This window comes from Rhinoraja longicauda, chromosome 4, assembly GCF_053455715.1.
Source record: "Rhinoraja longicauda isolate Sanriku21f chromosome 4, sRhiLon1.1, whole genome shotgun sequence".
Classification (NCBI taxonomy): domain Eukaryota; kingdom Metazoa; phylum Chordata; class Chondrichthyes; order Rajiformes; family Arhynchobatidae; genus Rhinoraja; species Rhinoraja longicauda.
In genome coordinates this window covers 62,214,778-62,234,058 of record NC_135956.1, presented here as the reverse complement: position 1 = coordinate 62,234,058, position 19,281 = coordinate 62,214,778, and the positions used below count along the sequence as shown (strand labels likewise).

Here is a 19,281-nt window from a genome sequence, read left to right as displayed (position 1 = left end):
TTTTGAAGGAGGCTTTGGACTTCAGAAAGTCTGATGCATTGGAGATCAATGGCAGACTAAAAGAACAAGCTATTCTCATTAGTTAAACTCTACCCAACAACTGCCAAATAAGATTCTGATATTAAATATGTAGGAAAGAAAACTGCAGATGCTGGTTTAAATCGAAGGTGGACACAAGATGCTGGAGTAACTCAGCGGTCAGGCAGCATCTCTGGAGAGAAGGAATGGGTGACGTTTTAGGTCGAGACCCTTCTTCAGACTGATTCTTTCCTACGCATTCTTTTCCACACATCTTGCAGCTCCACTGCGAATTCTCCTCTGATATTAAATATTTTTGCAGCAGTTGTTGAAACCAGCTGCTTCACCTCAGGAGGGAAGGAAAAGAGCATGAAATGCAGCAAGGAAATCAGCTGACTGAGCCTTGCACTGGCACAGGATTCAAAGTAGATTGTTTGCATTCTGCTGAGTGCATAAGTGAACAGCCTTACTGAAAAGAGTAGAAAATAATTCAGTGCAACAATCACAATATGCTTTATTTACAAAGTTTTTCCTTTTTGCACACATGATTGAATTTACTTTGTTCTAATAGACCAGCAATTGGTCCTTAAACTTGACATGGTCTGTAAAACCTTACAGAAGGCTCAACTAAATTTCAGGAATTAAAATAGAAAGAGTACATTAATCAAGATTGTATAAAAATCCAAAATGTTTTCAGGAATTGTATTCCAGTCCCTGAACCTGACCTCCTCACAAACAAATTGCTTTTACGGTATCTGTAAAGGATGACCAATCATCCAAATTATTCCTTATTCATAATTTACTAATCTACAAAAGCAGGGGAAAATCTCGAGCTTCATCCTAGTATAACAATCCATAATACTTTCAGCTTCAACGGTTGTCTTCAACGATAATGGTTCTTTTAGGATAGGTGTCAAAGTCCACAAATATATAACGAAATTCATACTTTCCACTGTCAGGGTTCTGCAATAAAGACCACAAGATGTTTTGATTTGTAATCAGTGTGCATTTTATTTACCCTCACCCAATATAACAAGGGACATAAAATAATGGCTGCAAGTTGACATTTGTGTAATTATTATCATTTTATTTTCTGTCAAAATGTAAATCAAGGCAAATTAATCTGAAAATGTATTTTAAGAATGTTGGAAACTTGATGGGCCGTTAAAGTAAGCTTGTTCTGGCAAGCTGTAGATAGCCAGCTATGCTAGGAGCTTCTGGTTGAATATTGAAACGTTTCAGGGAGTCCCATTTAACTCCATGGCCAAGAGTATACAACTGTATGCTCTTAAATGAAACTTAGAAATTTTAGGGGCATTTCATTCCAAATCCATCACCTAATTTTATTTTCATTGGTAATGGTATAAATTTCAGTACTCAGTGGTTTTTGGTGAAAAAATGGAAACTATTTTTGACAATGTACCTTAATATTCTTCAGTATGCATTGATTGACATCTCTGCTACCATCCCCCGCAGACCACTGCTGATAACAAACCAGTCAGCTATCACTCAAGCTTGGCCTATTCCAGCAAGCATGTCAGCTCACTCTGCAGACAGTACATTGTTCCCTGCATTTTTTTTTAATGCAACTTGGAGTGGCGGTGGAAAAGTTTTATTTTAAAAAAACTGTAAAAAATAACTGAACAGGTCAAACAAAGCACTACAGTAAACAAACATACTGACCTGTTTTGCATCCAAGTGCACTGTTCCTTTTATGGGTTCAGAGCCTTGAATGTAAAATTTGAGTTGAATATGCCTCTCACCATCTTTCACATATTCTACGTGGCTGAAAAATAAAAGAAAAATTGAAATACATGAAGGATTTAAGAAAAAAAGAACAATGCTTTTGTCATTACTATAGAATGTCTCAAATAGTTTTGCAACCGATGACTAACATTTGAGATATAACAATGTTTAATTGTTGGCAAAGCATCTAATTTGTTCATTGTGAAATTCCAAGAATATTAAGATGCTGGTTGTTAACCACTGAGCAGAGCAACAGGAAAACTGTTGCTCTTGTGTAAAAAAACCACAATTATTGAACACGTATATGTATTATGTAGGTCAAATTTGTTTCATACAATTTTTATCGGGAACTAGAGAACCACTTAAAAGTTACTTTGAAAATTGACGAGCAGAAAATAAAACTGTCTTGGAAAAAAAATCAGTGTTGAAAGAAAAATCTCTTTACATGCAGCCTCCCTGCAGTAATCAGACACCTTTGTCTCTTAAGAACATAGCTGTCAGTTTCACCAAGGGAGACTGTTGAAACTGACAAGCAATTGCTTCAAATGATATGTGTATAATGATACTCTATTAAACAATATAATGCACAGCCTTTAGTATTTTTAGCTTGCAGTAGTACAATTAAACATATAGCTTTATTTTAGAAAATCCTGCAAGAATAATGTGTGTCTGAATATCCCTAACCCCTAAACCCCCCCTTTCCCATTGACTGGTTGTTTTTATAATACAATTTTCTTGAGATTTCTCAGGAGTTCAACTATTGCATTAGAGCAGAACTACATGAGCTGTGGGATCATTTTTACATTTACCCAAGAAAGGAGGCACTATTTTGGTTTTACATCACATTCAAAAGACAGGCCCAGCAGGTCTTTGTATTGCTCTGAAAGGTGGTGCAGTGGCACAATAATTTATGGTGTTGCCACACAGCTCTGGGAACCTATGCTTGATTCTGACCTCCAATGCCGTGTGTGTGGAATTTGTAATGACCCCCCTGTGATATTGTGGGCTTTTTCCCCCATCTCAATAATGTGGTGGTAGGTTAATTGGCCACATTGGCCTAGATAGGTGCTAGAAAAGATGGGGTTTGGTGGTTGATGTAAGAGAAGGAAAATAAGTGGAAGAATGGTATTGATGGGAAAATTCTGAGAGCTAGCATAGACTATATGGGCCAAGTGACCATCTGCTGTGTTGTGAAGAAATATGAATGTCATTCTAGATTACTTCCGCATAATGGAGTGAGCACTACAATCTGCGAATTCAAAGACTGAAGAGGTACCAAGGAGATGAAAGTTGAAAAGGTAGGATTTTTAAGGAATCTTATTTTAATCTTTTAGTGAAATACAAAATCTGCCCACTCTCGTTCCTAAGACTGATTCTCAGACTGAGCCACTCTCTCAGGAGATAATCTGCAAGTCAAACATGAATGATTACCTTTCCAAATGCAATTAAATCCACTGCAATAGTTACCATAAACTGTGTGGTCCTGTAATTGCGTGGAACAACATATTTCTCCAGGTGACATTACATTTTTTTTAAACGAACAAACTAAATGAAGAGCAAGAGTTGACTATCACCACAATTTGGAAAGGTGAGGTGGGGTAAAATTTGAAATAGTGAAAATATTATACCTTAAAAACGTGCTTGATGGAGGAGCAGAATTATGAGAAAAATAAGTTGGTTCAGATTGGTTCAAACCTCAGTGGTCCTCACCAGATGTGGGCTGTCAATATGTCAGCTGGCTCATTTGTTGGATAACAGTATATATAGGTTCTATAGAGTCTCCCTGTGCTGCCCATTACTGTGCAACAGTTCAACGTTTAAAAGCAAAGTTTCAACTATAACCCTGCACCTCTCTCTAAAATGCAGTTTAGGCCTGGCATTTACTTCATAAAGGTCAAAAGAATAGTAGAATTAGGCCATTCAGCTGGAGTAACTCAGTGGGACAAGCAGCATTTGTGGACAGAAGGAATGGGCGACATTTCGGGTCGAGACCCTGCTTCAGACTGGTTAGGGATAAGGGAAACGAGAGATATAGATGGTGATGTGGAGAGGTAAAGAACAATGAATAAAAGATATGCAAAAAAGTAACGACGATAAAGGAAATAGGCCATTGTTAGCTGTTGTAGGGCGAAAAAGAGAAGCTAGTGTGACTTGGTTGGGGGCGTGATAGAGAGAGAGAATACCGGGGCTACCTGAAGTGAGAGAAATTCAATTCATACCACTGGGTTGTAAGCTGCCCAAGCGAAGTATGAGATGCTGTTCCTCCAATTTGTGTTTAGCCTCACTCTGACAATGGAGGAGACCCACTGACTCCCACAACTATCTCAACTACACTTCTTCCTACCCTGCTTCCTGCAAAGACTCTATCCCCTACTCCCAACTCCTCCATCTATGCCGCATCTGCTCCCAAGATGAGGGGGTTCCATACCAGGACATCTGAGATGTCCTCATTCTTTAGGGAACAGGAGTTTCCCTCTCCCATCATAGATGAGGCCCTCACTCGTGTCTCCTCGATACCCCGCAGCTCCGCCCTAGCTACCCCTCCCCTAGTCGCAACAGAGACAGAGTTCCCTTAGTCCTTTCTTCCATCCTATCAACCGTCACATACAACACATAATCCACATGGCATTTTACCTCTATATTCATGTCCACAAAAAGCAGGATAAATCCAATTAAGCTAACTACTACCACATCGGTCCATCCCCAAACTCAATATCAGTAAGAGTGCTTTCTGATGGACATTTCTCCACCAATAACCTGGTCATCATTTTTAATTTTGGTTCTGCCAAAGTCACCAACTCCAGAGCTCAATGCAGCTTTTGCCCATGCATTGCCAAAAGAACTGAGACATCAAAGTAGATTTTGACCAGATTTAGAATCAAAGATTTCTTAACGCATTTGAAGTGAATGTAAATTCCCCACTGTGTGGGCTCGTATCTAGCACAAAAGATACATTCTGTGCTTTTGCAACATTAATCATCGCAACCGTTGGACAACACCATAGCAGCTCCCCAGGAACTGCATCCCTGTCCCAGGCATCCCCAGTGTGAAGCACTAACGTTCCGCCCGCAGTAAAGTCAGAAGAAGGGATGTTCTCTGTATTAGACTTAGTTCTTTGTATTAAAATGCATTTGCAGTGTGTGATCCAAAACTGTCAGCACTGTGATATGTGACATTCATTGTATGTTAGATGACCTCTGGCAGCTTTGTAACTGGATTCCTCCAACTGTGGAGGTTAAGCTCACATAAACTCTCACCTTGCTCATCACAGGATCTTTGTGTTAAAAAAAAAAATGTTTTCATTACTGCAAGGAGTATGAATGCACTGGGATTTGTTCATCTTGCTGGCTCCCCATGTGTTAGCCATGGTCTGCACTCATTCTCATAAACGCAACTCTTAATAACCTGGTCCCTTAAACAACAGGAAACATTTCTACTTCCTCAAAATGTAGCTCACTCTGGACTAGGAAAATAAGTTTCTCATCTTTAAGATACTGCTTCTGGGAATTGAATCTCTTCCCAATGAGGAAGCCAACTGTCGGACACTTTCCATAAAGGGCAGCGCACTTGCGTGATTCTCGTTGTATCTGCCCTCACACCAAAATCACCGTGAACTACACATGGGATGGCATATACAATGAGAATCAGGTAAGTGCCAGTATCAGAGCAGATTTCATTGACTACCCTAGCTTTGGGATGCACTGCTGTAACACACAACAGATGTGGAGACTTCATTGCCATGTGCTGACTGCTGCACAATTTTGCAGGTTTAAGAGTAGCCAGTGGTATGAGTTTCAGAAGAAAGGGAAAGCCTGATTTTGAGGGCATGAAGCAGAACAGGGAACAAGAGGACCAAGAAGATAGTCACTGCTACCCAGAAAGTTGGCTCTGTTCAGCATCCACAAACTCATTAGTAACTAGGCAAAACATTGCACAGAACACAATGGGACTCCAAAAGAAGGGAGTCAATTTTTATAATTGCCTGAAAAATTTATAAAGCCTGAAAAATTATAGATCAAAAATACCACAAACATATTGCACCAGTAATCAGGCAAAGGAACCCACATGAAGCATAAAAATCCCACATGCCACTTTGTAGATCCAACTGTATCAAATATAACCCATGAACGAATGAATCCCTGCATCATTTAGTTAAATGCATTGCCCCAAAATCTCTGCATTTCCCGAGGAATGGGAGGTCATCTGAAGAATGGGATTAAAAGTACCATTAGCAAATTTGCAGATGATACTAAGCTGGGGGGTAGTGTGAATTGTGAGGAAGATGCAATAAGGCTGCAGGGTGACTTGGACAGGTTGTGTGAGTGGGCGGATACATGGCAGATGCAGTTTAATGTAGATAAGTGTGAGGTTATTCACTTTGGAAGTAAGAATAGAAAGGCAGATTATTATCTGAATGGTGTCAAGTTAGGAAGAGGGGATGTTCAACGAGATCTGGGTGTCCTAGTGCATCAGTCACTGAAAGGAAGCATGCAGGTACAGCAGGCAGTGAAGAAAGCCAATGGAATGTTGGCCTTCATAACAAGAGGAGTTGAGTATAGGAGCAAAGAGGTCCTTCTACAGTTGTACCGGGCCCTGGTGAGACCGCACCTGGAGTACTGTGTGCAGTTTTGGTCTCCAAATTTGAGGAAGGATATTCTTGCTATTGAGGGCGCGCAGCGTAGGTTCACTAGGTTAATTCCCGGAATGGCGGGACTGTCGTATGTTGAAAGGCTGGAGCAATTAGGCTTGTATACACTGGAATTTAGAAGGATGAGGGGGGATCTTATTGAAACATATAAGATAATTAGGAGATTGGACACATTAGAGGCAGGAAACATGTTCCCAATGTTGGGGGAGTCCAGAACAAGGGGCCACAGTTTAAGAATAAGGGGTAGGCCATTTAGAACGGAGATGAGGAAGAACTTTTTCAGTCAGAGAATGGTGAAGGTGTGGAATTCTCTGCCTCAGAAGGCAGTGGAGGCCAGTTCGTTGGATGCTTTCAAGAGAGAGCTGGATAGAGCTCTTAAGGATAGCGGAGTGAGGGGGTATGGGGAGAAGGCAGGAACGGGGTACTGATTGAGAGTGATCAGCCATGATCGCATTGAATGGCGGTGCTGGCTCGAAGGGCTGAATGGCCTACTCCTGCGCCTATTGTCTATTGTCTATAATTCAATGCTCCATGTAAAATAGATCTTCTGTGAGGATCTCCGCTTTGTAGGTACAAACAGTGGAGTGCAGATCACCCAGAAATTCTGGAGAAATTACATTTCTCTGCATTGCCCCACTGTGTGAGGATTGTATTCTGGGGACACTACTGTAGCTATACTCTGCTAGGCGTTTCCTATGGTGGACATGTGGCCTTCTTCTTGGCATTTCACTGGCTAGGACTTGCGTTGTATGAAGTGAATGCGGGAGCTGTTTCTTGCTGCCTTCCAACGTTGTCTCTTGCTTGACACCCAAAGTAGACTCTGCCGCTGTCTGGCTACCATCGAGGATTATATCTGGAAAGGTTGACACCTTCCTCTGGTTGTTACACTCATTTCACACCTTTCCCGATACATTGATGTGTATGTCCTGTCAGGAATCACACAGATTCGGTTTTAATGGTTGTTTTCTGATGTCAACTTGCTCTCTGTTGTTTCAATCTCGTTTTTGGACTAATCTTGCAATTTTGCAGAGAACTCAGGAACAAAAGTGTTTGGTACAATCCTATTTGCCATCATATCTTTCTTCAGAGTAGCTGCTAAATTTTATTAGTGACTGTCCTATGAATGCACCATAGGCTGTGCTACTATTGTAAAGATGTAGCAACTATCCAGCAACCACAAAAACTACTTAAGTTGGCTTCATTGACATGCAATAATCTTAGTAAATACACATTCTCCGATTTACCTGACATGGCGCCTTCTACCCCGTTGAGTTGTCTCTCCATAGCCTTTTATAGGTTCTCCCAACACTCCGATTATCTGTTCACACAAGATGTGTTTAAATCTGATTATTTAAATTATAACAATACTGCTCTAAAGCCTACTGTGTGTTCAATAAAAAATAAAAGTGCAGAACATTTTATTTTCATTTACTTCTCCATTAGCCATGGTAGAACGAAAACATGGAATTTAATTGGATTTTGCTTCTATTATAATTACCTGCAGATCATACCATTACCTGCGCCTATCCTGAATATTTTGTGTATATTTTACATAGGCACACACACTCGTAATTGTTTTATCCGAGATGTGCATATGATTAAAAGCCAGTTTCTCCAGCAACACACAGCTTGTCTGCATCTTAAGTAAATATTCCATGAGCAACAGTGAGCTTGCAATTCAAACAGATTTATAACATATCTGTATGTAACTCGTCCTTCAAGTCTTGGTGAGCTCTGTACTACCTGGGAAGCAGCAATGAGAGTTTACCAATAACTTTAAATCAGAGAAGCATGCAATACAAAATTATTTCTCCAGATTTTCTTTCACCATTGCTCAGCAATATTTTAAATTACGTTGCATTTCATATGCATACTATGCATTTCAGACACATTGTGCTACAGACTCTAAGTCAGGAAAAAAACATGATTACACGATACTTTAATTAATAGGAGGCTAGTAGTTAGGGTCAGAACTACGAATCCAATGGTTGAGATCTCAACTCCCACAACAAGATGTGATATTGAGTCAAATTATTCAGTCAGACCATTTCCAGGAGGAACAGCAGATTACACTGAAGATAGACACAAAATGCCGTAGTAACTCAGTGGGACAGGCAGCATCTCCGGATAGAAGGAATCTGCCTGTTCCGCTGAGTTACTCGAACAATTTGTGTCTATCTTCAATTAATCAGATTTTGTTCTTTCTTTCCCATTCTTAGTTTGGTTATGTACTAAACAGGTCATGTCCTTTGGCTCCTCTCACCTGGAAGTCTTAAAAATTATTAAAGCAGATTCAGAATTCTGATGAACCTTAAGCAGATGAAGAATCTAGGTGTTTAAAGTCCAGGGAGAACCAGAGGAGTTTGAGCAGAGCAATGATGTCATGTATAACATATACATTGGGAAATATAAAATTGTGATGAGGGAGAAAAAGTATTTGAAGTTCCAAGGAGAAGAAATTGAAGAAAATATAAATAAAATAATTTGCAGGCCAAAACTCACAACAGCAATACAACAATCTACCCAACATATTTCTTTTCTTTGAAATTTAAAGCTGATTTTGCACTATCATGAAAGGAAATCATTTGATTTGGAATAAATTACAAACTCGTTCATAGATCGATACTTAAAAATGCTACTGTTGATAAAATGATGCATGAGGTTTGTAACATTAAGCTCGGGCAAACATTAACATACTGTGGAACTGCTTTTGAAGCATGTCCTACAATGACGGAATGGATATTTGAGAATCATCAAACAACCATCCATCACCATCTTGGACAGGCAAAAATACTACTTACAGGGAAAATACAAGCTCTCTTACAGCTCCATCTGTCTTATTCTGCATTTCCCAAATGAATTAGCTGTAAGCAGATTAAACTCATTAAAGGTTGGAATCTGGTCACGATTGGAATACAGGCTTGTTAAGGAGATCAGAAATTAAACATTATAACTAAACTTACACAATTTTGTATTGCACTAGTACTCCGCGATTATTTTAGAGAAAGTATTTTAAGCTGAATCTTATCAGATTTTGTAACTGAATAATTAAAACAAGTATTTTTCCATTTCCTAACTTATCCAAGTTTATGGCATTTCACTCACTCAGAGAAAATGTTACATTTACATTTATATTGACACCAAATTATTTCCAACTCATTATTAATGGAGGATAGCAACTGGGATTGGAGCGATAAAGCTTGTTTGAACGGCAGATACTGGAAATCTGAAATGAAGACAGAAAATACTAGAAATACTCAACCACTTAAGCATCATCAGTGACAGGAGAAACAGTCAGGTTCAGGAACCTTTGACGGAACTTGCATTTGTATTATGTTCCTTTTGTCATATCCTAAAGTACTCCACTATCAATTTAAAATAGAACAATGTTGCAATATTGGAAACCATATTAAATATGTTGTGATTTTCTTCTGAGAAAAAAAGTCTGTTGATTTGCCCGAGCCTATTCAAAAGCCATTGTTCATGACGACTTTCACATCAGTGTGCTGCACATGTTATCCCTCCTACTTGGTTTTTGGCTACTTGTCACAGGCAGAAACCCCCCCCCAAAATATGCTGTATAGATGACAAAAAAGTATTTAATATACATCCTATATTTAAAATATTTAAGTTTCTATTTAATTTATACAATTTATATAGTATGATATGTACTTAATATATTTAATATGAAAAATAGCTGGTATAATGCACACTGAATATTGTCTTTATTTGGCAGATACACTGGGATAGAAAGCTGGAGAGTTTTCAGCTCCAAGATCATGCCATGGTGTACAAAGTCTATGTGGGGATGTCATTTACTGATAGTGTTGGCATTTCATTTTGTTTAAACTTTTGATGTTACAGCCATCTCTATTGACATTTTTTTTACAAAAAGAGTCAGAAATCAAACCTCAATGGAATAAAAACTTTATGAACGTAAAATTCATATTGGTTCAGCACCACTAAGTGTGGAACATGTTGCCATGTACTTCTGAACTTTAGTTCTGCTCACTTTAATAATCTGTACACGGGTGTGGAATAGTAACTACAACGGTTGCTATATGACACAGTAGAATACCATGCACCAAGGATAAACCTCTGGATAGAAGATCTTTTTATCAGATGTAAATAGACACAAAATGCTGTGAAAAAAAGATACAAACTGAGCTCTATTGAAAGCTGTTACTGAATGTGTCTCCATCACCTAGGACAATAGCTTCTGAATTATACCACAATAAATTATTTTCCGCCGCTTCTGCTACTTGAAATCTGTATAATCTGGCTAATCACGTATCCACCAGTGAAGCGGTTTCTGAAGTATACCCCCAAGAGTATTAAGGATTTACTGTAAACTGCAAATCTTAGTCTCGTAAAACCATACCTCTGGGTGGACTCTACACTTCTTCAGCGCATCTCCGTATATTTTGCTTGGACTTGAGGAGGAGAACAGCTCTTTAAATATCACATAGAATAATCCTCCTAAAATGACAAGCGAAAACATGTTGAAAGCGAAGGAAAACGCAGTGTTGAAAATTTTAAATTTACAACGTGCCTTTTAATCACATAAAGGATTTGAAGGGGATTTGTTCCTTAATATTTATTTTGTTACATTTTACATTTAAGCAGGTCATCTCTTCGCTCTGAAAGCTGTGAACACAAAACAGAGCTGGGCTCATTATTCATTTTAATTACTTCTGGATACGCATTCAAAGCAAAATGAAATGATATCCAAGTTGGTTTTATGGCACGTCACTGGGACATGCCTGTAATTTATCTTGTCAGTGCCACTTCTGGATGTGCAAGGAAACATAAAGTGGAAAGATTCCATGGGAATGAAACTGGAATCACACATTCTATGTACGGTGGCTCAGTGGTAGAGTTGCTGCCTTACAGCGAATGCAGCGCCAGAGACCTGGGTTCGATCCCGACTACGGGCGCTGTCTGTACGGAGTTTGTACGTTCTCCCCGTGACCTGCGCGGGTTTTCTCCGAGATCTTCGGTTTCCTCCCCACACTCCAAAGACGTACAGGTATGTAGGTTAATTGGCTTGGTAAATGTAAAAAATGTCCCTGGTGGGTCTTGGATAGCGTTTGTGTGTGGGGATCGCTGGTCGGCACGGACCCGGTGGGCCGAAAGGGCCTGTTTCCGCGCTGTATCTCTAAAAAAACTAAATGAAGCAGTTCCATCTATGAACATTCAGCTTGGTTGGGCAAGACGAGGGTCGAAAGTGTATCCTTCTTTTAAAATCATCAGACTTTGCTAAATATGGAATGCACTGGAGATAGTAATGGCTAACTGTGCCGATTTGCAAAAGTACCTCCACTATAATCTGGCTGGTGGCACACTCTCCACGCACTTTGCTATGCTCCCAGGTGCAATGAGATCTGTCCACCACCCTGCCCAGGTGAGGGCAGACAGGAACCAGATCTCTTGATTTTGGGTGGCACAACTTCATTTTAAGGTGGCAACTGTGTCAAAAAAATGACAAACTTCAGTTTCTTCTGCCAGGTGATGATGAACAGGTTTGGCAGAGATAGAAAAACATAGGGAAGTGGGATAAATGATTCTTTCAAGGGTGGACAAGGAGCTTTCTTCAGATGTCATGATTACTAAAAGCATGCAGGATGAACACCAACTTTTGAAATGAGTGGAAATATAAATGAGAAAGTGAGTTTAAGCAGATTATATATTTCATCTGAGTTTAAATTGTCAATTGGCATCAGGGGGATGTACAGCACAAACCTCTAATTCCAACAGTGTGTTTCCGGCGAAAGAGAGTAATTAACCTCTCAAACAAAAGGACCTTCAGCTGTACAGAAACATCCTTTCTCCAAACCAGGTGCAATGCCATGCAACATTTTGAACAAAGACCTTTAATATTTGTAAAAGTCAGAAAGATTTTCTATTTTAAACTTTGGAAATTGTTAATAGAAAATTGGAACTTCTTTCACATCTCACCAGAATCAACTTAAAAGCTCCTTTGAATTTTTGCCTCGTGTCATTGGGAGGCACAGTGGTTGCCTTACAGAGCCAAAGACCTGGGTTTCATCCAGACTACGGGTGCCGAAGGTATGGAGTTTGCACTTTCTCCCTGTGATCACATGGGCTTTATCCGGGAGCTCCAGCTTCTTCCTACACGTACAGGTCTGTAGATTAATTGGCCTCGGTAAAAATTGTAAATTGTCCCTAGTGTGTAGGATAGTACTATAAGAAAATAACTGCAGATGCTGGTACAAATCGAAGGTATTTATTCACAAAGTGCTGGAGTAACTCAGCAGGTCGGGCAGCATCTCGGGAGAGAAGGAATGGGTGACGTTTCGGGTCGAGACCCTTCTTCAGACTGATGTCAGGGGGGGGCGGGACAAAGGAAGGATATAGGTGGAGACAGGAAGATAGAGGGAGATCTGGGATAGTACTTCTGTACAGAGATCGCTGGTCGGTGCGGACTCGGTGGGCGCTCAATCTCTGAACTAGACTAAATGGTATAATTCTGCTACACTCAAAATAAACCAATGAAACATAAATACAGGCCGAGGCTGGAAAAAAAAAGATTATATAAGATGAAATTTACTAAAGATTTATATAACAGTAAGAAAGTGTAAGAATGATATCTTTGTGCAAAGTATTAACTCACAAATTAGGCGTAACTCATTATTTATATATCAAGGTATATTTGCAACTGATCATTATGGGAAAATTTAGAAGTTGGTTGAAACAACAAATGAAAATCAGTGTGGGATAAACAAATGGGTAATTTCACAGAGTGAATCGGATAATTGAAAAACTATTCGTTCATTTTCATGGCTAAAACAGTAATTTAAATTTTCTAAATGTTAATAAGTATAACATTAATTTGTATTCACATAATTCAGTAACATACTATCACTTCTCTCCTCCTTACTCTTGAATGTGGACTTATGGAAGACACTCAACGGGTGAGGCAACATCTCTGGAGAGAACACGATTAAGTGACATTTCGGGTCATTGCCCTGCTTTTTTGTAAACCAGCATCTGCAGTTCCTCGTTTCTATGTAACACTTGCCATCCTAGGCTAATGTAAGGCATATGTGTGAAGATGTACACAAACACAACAAAAACCCACCTGTTATGCCAATTCCAACCAACACCACGAGAAGATAGGTAATGTCTTTTCCAGCTTCTTTCACTAAAGTAGTCAAGAATTTGAAACTTGTGTTAGTCATTTCATGGTAAATTTTGCTAAATTGACCAGTACCACCAGAGCGTGAACAATTTTGATAATCATTCATCCAATTTTTACAAGCTCCCTTTAATTAATAACATATTCAAATATAAAAGGGTCAACAACCTTTCATTGGGTTATTTTAAGAATAATACTTAATTTCACGATATAAATTAATTGCTTGAGCAAAAAGCAATCTGCTGGAGGAAGTTAACAGGTCAAGCAGCATGTATGGAGGCAGATTGACGGATGATATTTTGGGGTTTGTACCCTTTTTCAGACTGTTGGATCAGAGGGAGAAAGCTGCTAGAGAGGGGTGAGGGGTAGAAGTGAGGCAAGAACTGACAAGTGATGGGTAGATTCCGGTTAGGAGGGGGAACTGGGAGATGGATGGAGATGGTAACAAAGGCTGGAGGTGAAGTGGAGAAAGAAGGGTGCAGATGTGGAATCTGATAAAGACGTTAAAGGGTGAAATGCAGAGCCAAAAACTGTTGATGTAGTGCTGTGAGGCAAGTCAAATGAATTGCTTTCTACACTTAAAATCACTACATATTTTCAAGAGAAATTATTTGCATTTACACAGGGCATTTCATGTATACAGGACTGATCCATACAGTTTCATTGCCAATAGGGAAAAATAATTTATTTCCTTGTTGAATATTGAAATAGTAATTTATCTATGGAAAAACAAAGCAAATCAAATTATTTAATACATTCAAATGTACAGTGGATAAATCCAAATTGTTACATTGCCATAGCAAATCTGGTGGCCTTGTAAATCCTACAGCTTCTAGAAGTAACAGTCTTATTCAACAAACTGCTAAAGGAACTCAATACGTTGGGCAGCATCTGTGAAGGGAAATGAACAGTTGATATTTTTGGTTGAGATCCTCTGGACTGAGAGTGGAAGGGAGATATCCAGCATAAAGAGGCAAGGTAGATGGGGCAAGAGCTAGCACATGATAGATCGATCCAGGTGAAAAGAGGTGGATTATTGGATGGAGCCAGTTGGAAGTGGCTTGGAGCTAATAACGGTGGTTGGGGTATGACTAGTGGAGGTAACCAGGAGCTGCGGATGATGGTTTGCGGTCATAGAAAATGTTTTCAAAGTAATTTAATGAATGGTCCACAGCCTGGAAGAATTGTCCCTCAGCAACAGTTGGACAATCATATTGTCAGAACCATATCTTATACAGCTACTGTCTTCTCCAACTCCATCATAATGCCTGCATTGTCCTATCACATCAGAAGAACTGGGTTCCCAGAGGTACATGTCCATGAGGCCCCGGGAACCCTCAACATTCACACTGGACAAGGATTCCTCCTGTTCAATCCTAGCTAATCCACTCCCTCAGCTGACCGATCAGAACTTCAACATGTTAAATACTAGTCAGAAGAACCACTGGGAAATACAAAGGCTCAGAACGTACTCCAGAATTGGGTCACTATTGACAGACAATAGGTGCAAGAGTAGGCCATTCGGCCCTTCGCGCCAGCACCGCCATTCATGGCTGATCATCCATAATCAGTACCCCGTTCCTGCCTTCTTCCCATATCCCTTGACTCCGCTATCTTTAAGAGCTCTAACTCTCTCTTGAAAGCATCCAGAGAATTGGCCTCCACTGCCTTCTGAGGCAGAGAATTCCACAGATTCACAACTCTCTGGTGAAAAAGTTCTTCCTCATCTCCGTTCTAAATGGTCAACCCCTTATTCCTAAACTGTGGCCCATGGTTTGGGACTCCCCCAATATCGGGAACATGTTTTTCTGCCTCTCGCGTGTCCAATCTCTTAATAATCATAAGATCCCCTCTCATCCTTCTAAATTTCAATGTATTCAAGCCCAGTCGCTCCATTCTTTCAACATATGACAGTCCCGCCAACCCGAGAATTAACCTCGTGAACCTACACTGCACTCCCTCATTAGCGAGAAAGTCCTTCCTCAAATTTGGAGACCAAAACTGCACACAATACTCCAGGTGTGGCCTCACTAGGGCCCTATACAACTGCAGAAGGACCGCTTTGCTCCTATGCTCAACCCCTCTTGTTATGAAGGCCAACATGCCATTAGCTTTCTTCACTGCCCGGTAATGCTGTATGGATCAGAGACATGTAAAACAACAAAACACACAACAAACAGGCTGCAAACATTTATTAACACCTGCCTCAGGAGAATACTAAACATCTGGAGGTGAGACAAAGTAAGCAATGTGGACCTGTGGAAAAGAACAAGCCAGGATCCCATTGACTTACAAATTCGAAGGAGACAATGGAGTTGAATTGGACACACCCTCAGAAAACCTGCCACAAACATCACCTTGCAAGCCCTGAAATGGAACCCCCAAGGAAAAAGGGTCGGCCCAGGAACAGCTGGAGAAGAGGTGTCCAGGCAGAAATGTCTGGGAGTGGGCTCAACTGGGGAGATCTCAAAAGAACCGCCAACAACCGAGTGAAGTGGAGGACATATGTCAATAGCCTATGCTCTCTAGAGGAGCAAAGGGCTTAAGAAGAAGAAGATTGCCCTTTTTTCTACCTTCTGTTGGCCTTTGAAAGTTGCCCACTCCTTTGGCTTCCCGCTACTCTTTGCTATGTCATACATCTTTTTTTAGTTTTATTCCATCTCTAACTTCCCTCGACAGCCACGGTTGCCTCTTCCTCCCCTTAGAAACTTTCTTCCTCTTTGGAATGAAATGATCCTGCATCTTCTGGATTATGCCCAAAAATTCCTGCCATTGCTGTTCTACCGTCATTCCTGCTAGGATCCTTTACCATTCGACCTTGACCAGCTCCCCTCTCTTGCCTTAATAGTCCCCTTTGTTCAACTGCAACAGACATTCCTGGTTTAACCTTCTCCCTCTCAAATTGCAGATTAAAACTAATCATATTATGGTCACTACCTCTAAGCAATTCCTTTACCTTGAGTTCCCTTATTAAATCTGGTTCATTGGACAACACTAAATCCATAATTGTCTTTTCTCTGGTAGGCTTCAGTACAAGCTGCTATAAGAATCCATCTCGGAGGCACTCTACAAACTCCCTTTCTTGGGATCCAGCCTGATTTCCCCAGTCTACCTGCATATTGAAATCCCCCATAACCACAGTTGCATTACCTTTGTTACATGCCAGTTTTAATTCCTGCTGCAACTTATATCTGGGCTACTGTTTGGGGGTCTGTAGATAACTCCCATTAGTGTCTTCTTACCTTTACAATTCCTCAACTTTATCCACACTGACTATATATTGCCAGTCACTCTGTCACTGCTTGCAAGGGACTGAATTCCATCCCTCACCAACAGAGCTACCCCACCTCCTCTGCCCACCTGCCTGTCCTTTCTATAGGATGTATAACCCTGAATATTCAGTTCCCAGTCCCGATCCTCCTGCAGCCACGTCTCTGTAATCCCCACAATGTCATATCTACCAATCTCTAACTGAGCTTCAAGCTCATCCACTTTACTTCTTATACTTCGTGCATTCATATATAGTACTTTTAATTCTTTGCTCATCTCACCTTTCACATCAATTCCTATTACACGTAGCCATTCTCTCCTATTCTTTCGTGGGCTTTCAGTCCCATTAATTCTGGGGTCTTTCTTAACTTTTCCTATACTCTCTTTCCCTTTAACTCCATCCATGTCTATCCCATTTGAACCCCCCCCCCCCCTCCCCACTATTTAGTTTAAACCCACCCATGTAACAGTGATAAACCTGCCTGCCAGAATGCTGGAACCCCGCCCGTTGAGGTACAACCCGTCCCTTTTGTACAATTAACCCTTACTCCAAAACAGATCCCAGTGATCCAAGAATCTAAATCCCTGCCCCAGCTCCTCAGCCACACATTCAGATCCCGTATCTCCCTGTTCCTGCCCTCACCAGCACGAAGAACAGGAAGCAAACTGGAGATAACCACCCTGGAGGTCCTGCTTTTCAGCCTTCTTCCGAGATCTCTAAAGTCACACTGCAGAATATATTTCCTCTTCTTCCCGATGTCGTCGTTTGTGCCGACATGTATTACCACTTCCGGCTGCTCACCTTCACCCTTGAGGATGCTCGGCACTCGGTCCGTGACATCCTGGATCTTGGCACCAGGGAGGCAATACACCATCCTTGAATCCCGCTTGTTGCCGCAGAAACCCCTGTCCGTACCTTTCACAATGAAGTCCCCTACTACCATGGCTCTGCCTGACGTGATCAGACATGATCATATTAAATGGCGGTGCTGACTCAAAGGACCGAATGGCCTACTCCTGCACCTATTTTTCTATGTTTCAATGTGTCTAATACCATCCATTTAATATCATCTGCAAATTTACTGATCACTAATCTCTGCCCATGCCTGTTACATTTGTCACTGAAACTACCCAAGTCAGAGTACAAATACTTATAGTGCCACACATCATGCTGTATTAGTTGAGATACAAGGAACTGCAGATGCTGAAATCTTGACCAAAGCAGCAAGTGCGGGAGGAATTCAGCAGATCAGGCAATACCTGTGAAGGGTTTTGGATCAGGAATTCTTCAGACTGGTTGTAGTAGGAGGGAGAAAGCTGAAAGAGAAGTGGGGCCAGGTCAAAGCCTGGCAAGTGGTGGACAAGGTAGATGGGTGGTGTACGTGACAAAGGCTAGAGGTGAAAATGAGACAAAAGGGTGTCAGATAGGATGAGTAAAATATAAAGTCAAAAGGGAGGGAGAGAGGTAGGTTGAAGGGGAAGATAAAGAGAAGAAGGGGAGGAGAGGAGAGAGAGTGATTTGGTACTAAAGTGGAGGTTGAGACATTATTAATAACTTGGTATTGACATCGCCTGCGGTGAACAGCACAAACACATTGAAACTTTTAGTAGGGAGGCCCCCTCTGCAAGGATTACCTTTATAAACTGTGGAAACAGGCGGTGAGCTTCTTCTTAATGTCACTTTGCTGTCTTGCTTCCTCTCTGGAGCTTCGTAATTTCTTCTCAGTGTGGTATCGGTGAAAATGCATCGACTGGAACCTAATCTAAAACAGTAAAGTGAATCCAGATTCTGTTGTATAGGACTGATTGGGGGTGTCCCGGGCCTCATTGGGATTGGATTACAGACTCGGGACAGCCCCAAATCATCCAACCGCAAGTGTGTCTTAAACTGGGGCACCGGCCTTACTCCACGCGTGCATACGGCTCTCAAAAGTAAAACACTTGCCATGTTATTTGCAAAGCAGACGGAATGTATTTGTCCCTCGATTGTTGCTACCTCGCTGCCATTCTTCAGCTGAGTCGGGCTTTGAATAGATCTATGGGACATGTAGTTCCTCTCGCTTATTGCTTGGCAGAATACAACAGTAGGTGAACTCCAACTCCCATGGTGCATATTTGCCTGCCCTCTGCATTGGTTTTAGCTGTAATGTCTGTGGTGCCTTCCGCAACAAAAAAGGGGAGGCGCATTTTATTCAGGTCCGTGGGTATTGCAAGTCATAGAGAAATCGCTAGCTTCTCAAACGTAATGCAAAACCATCCCTTAAAGGTGTTAATTAAGATATTATCATGGGAAACCCAATGAATAAAATGACACAATGGGGGAGGGGGAACAAATAATTAATCCTATAATAAGAGTAAAGCAAAAATCCAATTAAATGATCGCGTTATTACTGGTATAAACTGTGCAGATCAATCTGTCATGTAACCACCATTTATTAAA

At 40.8% G+C, this 19,281-nt stretch overlaps 1 protein-coding gene across 1 annotated transcript; it reads right to left on the bottom strand.

Moving 5' to 3' along the window:
- Window positions 1-549: 549 nt before the first annotated feature.
- Window positions 550-18,954, bottom strand: timm21 (translocase of inner mitochondrial membrane 21). The gene is made up of 6 exons (XM_078398436.1): window positions 18,477-18,954; window positions 13,515-13,577; window positions 10,794-10,891; window positions 7,657-7,730; window positions 1,702-1,804; window positions 550-981 (listed from the first exon to the last, which is right to left on the bottom strand). The coding sequence occupies exons 1-6, from the start codon at window positions 18,952-18,954 to the stop codon at window positions 889-891; spliced, it is 909 nt and encodes a 302-aa protein (XP_078254562.1). The 3' UTR covers window positions 550-888.
- Between the last annotated feature and the right edge of the window lie 327 nt (window positions 18,955-19,281).